The 5,795-nt window shown below is 33.5% G+C and overlaps 1 protein-coding gene across 4 annotated transcripts in view; it reads right to left on the reverse strand.

Moving 5' to 3' along the window:
- LOC106466721 (troponin I-like) overlaps positions 1-5,795 on the reverse strand; it is a 31,042-nt gene that overhangs the window by 9,341 nt on the left and 15,906 nt on the right. For 2 of the 4 annotated variants that reach the window (XM_013927021.2, XM_013927023.2), the window contains exon 6: positions 489-589. In XM_013927021.2, the coding sequence (XP_013782475.1) occupies positions 489-589 (101 nt within the window). Of the gene's footprint in view, positions 1-488; positions 590-1,653; positions 1,755-5,795 lie in introns of all 4 variants that reach the window. The other 2 variants (XM_013927019.2, XM_013927022.2) reach the window with 1 other exon arrangement.

The following is a 5,795-nucleotide window of genomic DNA, read 5'->3' on the forward strand; positions in this document are numbered from 1 at the left end:
GTGTGTGTGTGTGTGTGTGTGTGTGTGTGTGTGTGTGTGTGTGTTCAGAAAACGAGGTAAATATTAGAAGGGTTGTTCAGAATACAGATTACGTAAGTGTAAACTAAAGTCTTTAGCTGTATGATAAAGTAAACACTCTAATTAGTCTTAGTTAATTAGTTGTACTTAATTTTAATAGCGTCTCTGATCTATGAAAAATTTTAAATCAAACAATATTAAAGTAATGATAATCCACACTACATCATCATTGCTTCTAACAAAATTTCAATAAAACATCGTACACATTAACTTAAAGCGTATGGAAATTAACACTAAAACCTCAGATTATTCTATAAATATATTTCTAGTGATATTAATTTGCTAAATTTAAAACATTGCAAACTGAGTCTCTCGTGTGTTTTTTTTTAAATCTATGTTAACCCTAACTTAATGAGAAGTAAATACTTCCCTTGTTTTGAATTTGTCCTGCTCGTGAAGAGATAACTGACCTCAAAATCTTTTTGTCTCACGTTGTACTCCAAGTCGTACTTGCCATTTTCCAGCTGTTTAAGACGTTCGTAATACTCTTTACAGATAGCTTGAAGCGTTGCTGTATGGGTTAGGCAGTAACATATAATTAGCTTGAAGCGTTGCTGTATGGGTTAGGCAGTAGCATATAATCTTTAACCCACACTATTAGTAGTAGAGATTCGTCATCAGAAAGTTATAACGAAACGTAAACAGATAAAGAGTGAAAGAAAACGAATAAACAAAAAAAAAAAGCACAGGCAATTGAAGCATGATAACCTTCTCACACGTCACAAAGATAGAAAGAAAATCATGCTGATATAAAATTAACAACAGTGATATAGACAAAAATAATTGTAACACCAAGGGCCTTCGTTATACTGAATTCCTTTTCATGTCTGAAACACAGATTTAGCACATCTGTTAGCTACATTACGCAGAGAATTAAATAAAAGCAAGACCACATTTATGACTGGATTGGTATAGCCAGTTCTTAGACAAACGTTTGTACTGCCACCTAGAATGTTCTCCGAAAAGGCTTATCATAATTTTGAGATTTTTTAAGCTGATATTTCTATTAATCAAGATTCGCATAACCAAAGAAACTGACTGATTTTGTGTCCATATTATAGCTACGTCTGTTGTTTCATTTTACTTTAAATCATATTATAGCTACGTCTGTTGTTTCATTTTACTTTAAATCATATTATAGCTACGTCTGTTGTTTCATTTTACTTTAAACCAATTTCCGTAGAAAGTGTCATTTTTGAACTAACATGAAAATTGAGATTCACTTTCAAAACAAAATAAGAATTCAGGTAATGAGAGTCCTCAAATCCATTCACGTGAAGTACTTATGTTGAAAATCATGATAAGCTTTTCGGGACATACATAATTCTTGTAACAAAACAAGCGCTACAAAATAATAATACAAATTAAAATAAATCAGAACAAAGCCCCGAATTCGCTAATAAAACAGAAAAACAAACGTAAATCAAATAATCGAAGCCAGAGTTATGTTTGAAACCAGCACACGACTGGTTTCGTAAGTTCACGTGCGCACGCTCTTCAGCATAACACTGATTTTGTTAGCAACACTGCATAATCGTGTAGTCCCTTGAACTACAGCCATACAATTGGTCATACCAGGTAGTCCTTTTGGCGTACTTCGTACTCCAAGTCGTACTTCGCATCTTCTAGTTCAGACATTCTTTTGTGATATTCTTTCAGTATCGCCTGCAAAGTTGCTGTGAAACGAACAAAAGAACTTGAAATCTACCAGTTTTTAGCCACTGTACAAATACGTTACGTACAGTTCCAAAGACCTACCAATTGGAATTCTCTATGGAGATGCTTACAACGGTTTTTGATAATAAAATAATTTTTTGTCACTACTGTGGTGGCGTTCTTTCGTTGTATATTTTATCCAACAATCGAGACGTTTCTTAGTTTTATATTATATAGTTTTATTAAAATCGCAAAATAATAATGGTTTTTGTTAACTGGAGTTTATTACATTTGTATGAAGGTAAATAAAACCACGACCTATATCTCCAGAATGTATCTTGATAGATCATTGTTTTGCTCTTACGGCTTCGTCTGGAGCTATTGATATCCTACAAGTTCAATAATCCACTTCAATCTAGGTTGGAACACTCTCGTCATCACCGTCTAATTGAGTTAGTTGAACTTCTATGATATCGATAGCTCCTGTTGAAGCTGCAATCGGAGAGGGCGCTAGAAGTCTCCCTGTAGGACGCCCGTATTAAAACAATCCAAAATCATCTGGATTCTCTTATCTACAGGTCATCAGAAGCTAGATATGAAGAGCTACCTGACATAGTGTCTATGCCGCTTTTCAGCTATCCAGAGCGTCCCAAACTAGAAAACCGACGAATAGCCAAAACAGAGATTTCCTATTTTAGTTCATCATCATCTTTCTTCAACAGGCCTAGCGCCTGTCTAGTTCTAACAGTAACTATAATTTTATCATCATTTGGTAGAGCAAAACAGTTTTCACGATCTTTAACTACCTGTTTTATTATTATTCTGTGTAAAATTTATAAATCTGTTAAATACACTCTATAGCGTAGTAACTAACGTACGCCATCTTATAAAAAATATACAAACAAGTATTAGTAAAAAAATATTATCGCTAAATAACAAAGCCACGTAGGGCTGGCTACTGAACTTGGAAAAAGGAATCAAACAAGATAAGTATGAAAGTGGACATATCATTCGATCTTACCGCTGAACACATAGCAGACTAAGCTGCCTCGACTTTAAATGGAGAATAAAATCTCCACATTACTGGCTTCCTCACTGGCGAAACAAATAGAACCAGAATTTCCAATCGTAAAATATTACTCTGTCGTAAAATAAGTTATAAAATTAGTTTTCTAAGGTTATCTAACGGAAAGTTATAATGATGAAAGCTGAGATTCTATTCAAACACCAAGCTGTCTAGAGACAAAGTGGGGAAGCCAGTATGTAGCGATTTTATTCTCCGTGTAAAGTCGAGACAGCTTAGTCTGCTGTTTGATCATTAGCCGATCAAGTGATATGTCCACTTCCATCACCATCTTGTTTGGTTTCTTTTTTTCAGGTTTAGTAGCCAGCCCTACGTAGTTTTATTATTTAGCGATTTTTTTTTCCTAATACTTGTAGCGACATGTTGAACTAATAAAGATATATTTGATATATTCTAGAGATATAGATCATTTTATTGAACTTAATAATCATTTTCATTCATCTTATATCCAAACATGTTTCTCAACTTCATTAAAGAAATGTTAAAACCGTTCGAATGACTTATTCTATTATTATAAATCGCTGCTCATTCTTTACTTGTTGTAACGTTAGCCAAAAAGTTCCAAAACTGTTTAAAAATATCTGAAAACTTCACCCCATACTATATATATAAAACTACACCGAAAACTATTAACATATCAACGTATTTCAAAACGTGGGTGTTTTGAATTTCAATAAAATAAAAGAACGACACTAAAGTTTACACGTGCAAGTTAATTTATTTGTATAAGGTTAAAATATATAAAAAAAAACTTTCTACATGATTCGATGGACAACATGGTCCACCATACTGAATGTAAGCTCATGGACTATCAGTCGAATGTGTTAACTTTGGATTTCTTTGGACGAGGAAATTGATTAGATTATTCTTCAGACTGACAAAATAGAAACAGAATATAACTTTTAACCCGATGCCAGTTTGTGTTGTAAGCTGTAATGGGGTTTTATATCCTTGTATTACACACTCATTTATAACAAGCATATAGAAATATTGTACCGAGTTCACTCGACGTGTCAATCTTATAAATAACGCAGTTTTCGACTTAACAACATTATCACTTGATTTGAATACTTTGAAGTATTCAGGTCTTCATATTCCAGCAAAAAAAAAAAAAGTAAATGTTTCGTAGAATTCCACAACATGATGATCCTTCCTCCAGTTCTGACACTAGTTAATAACGTGACACGATGGACTTTTTTACTGAGGAAACCATAAAACAAGATACAACACGCTCATTCAGTGACCTTAAGAATATAAGTAGAATATATATAGACAATTAAAAGGAGTACAACGCTAAAATAATTTATTAAAAGCATGGACCGGCCCTAAAGTGATTCTACATGCTTCGGTGGTGTTCTTACGTCACAATCTTCAGGAGTAAGAATTGAAGTTTAGTCACGACTAATATACTACATAACCATTTGCATTCATTTAGCGCCATCTGGACTTAAAAAAAGCAGAGTTTATAAAACATATATCCACTAGTTTATCTCTTCTTGATTCTACATGCTTCGGTGGTGTTCTTACGTCACAATCTTCAAGAGTAAGAATTGAAGTTTAGTCAAGACTAATATACTACATAACCATTTGCATTCCTTTAGCGCCATCTGGACTTAAAAAAAGCAGAGTTTATAAAACATATATCCACTAGTTTATCTCTTCTTGATTCTACATGCTTCGGTGGTGTTCTTACGTCACAATCTTCAGGAGTAAGAATTGAAGTTTAGTCAAGACTAATATACTACATAACCATTTGCATTCATTTAGCGCCACCTGGACTTAAAAAAAGCAGAGTTTATAAAACATATATCAACTAGTTTATCTCTTGTAAACCTGGACCAACTTCTCTGTTCACTACAATATCTTTGTTTGTTTTTCAATATCTATTTTTCTCTGATATTTAACTCCCATTTCAACTCACATTTTTATCAGTTTAACGTTATTCCAGTCTATAACATAATACGTGTTCTGCTAAAGCTGACTCGTTTACTTTATGTTCATCTACCACACTTTTATGTTCCTTGATCCCAAATTTCTTCATATTTGGCCGATGTAAACTCGACCACAGACACAAGGAATTTTGTATATCCCACATTTATGAATTTCCTCTCTTCTTTTACACCCGTGAGAAAATTAATTAGTTTACAACGCGGTGAGAATATATATTTAATTATGTTGCCTATTCTTGTTGATAAACCTTCAAACGAACCCTCATGTTATCAACTTTACCCTTTAACTTTCTACGTGATGATATCTTGTGAGATCTGTCAATAATTTCGGGATCATGTCCTCTGTCTCTAGGCACATGTTTCGTGGTCTATGTTTTAAATAAATTAATTATCGCGTAATTATTTTAGCGTTGTACACCTTTTAATTGTACACAAGTAGAGTTTGTCTGTAGTGCATAGCTACACAATGGGCACGGCAGGGGAATCGAACTCCGGATTGTAAGTCCGTAAACTTACAGCTGACCCACTGGAGGATCACAAGCAGAGAAACTCCAATTGTTTTGATAACATAATTTTCATGTTAGGTGCTGAATTATCATGAAGACATTTAATGAAAGATTATCGGCAGTTTTATGTGATAGGAACATTTCTTACGCATCTCCGGGTTTGTTTATTAAAGATTTTAATATTAAACACAGACACAAAATACGAAAAACTGATATGTACATCGGGAATATATACAAAATAAGATGTTTCAACTGTGTTTATAAAACTTTCACAAATATACTTTAACATATGTCTAATCTGTGTATATTATGTAATCTGCAAACCAAACCTGACGTCCTTCAGAGAAGATATTAAACACTAGCTAAACCAAACCTGACATCCTCCAGAGAAGATATTAAACACTAGCTAAACCAAACCTGACTTCCTTCAGAGAAGATATTAAACACTAGCTAAACCAAACCTGACTTCCTTCAGAGAAGATATTAAACACTAGCTAAACCAAACCTGATTTCCTTCAGAGA

The sequence above is a fragment of the Limulus polyphemus genome, unplaced genomic scaffold, assembly GCF_000517525.1.
Source record: "Limulus polyphemus unplaced genomic scaffold, Limulus_polyphemus-2.1.2 Scaffold2359, whole genome shotgun sequence".
NCBI classification, from domain to species: domain Eukaryota; kingdom Metazoa; phylum Arthropoda; class Merostomata; order Xiphosura; family Limulidae; genus Limulus; species Limulus polyphemus.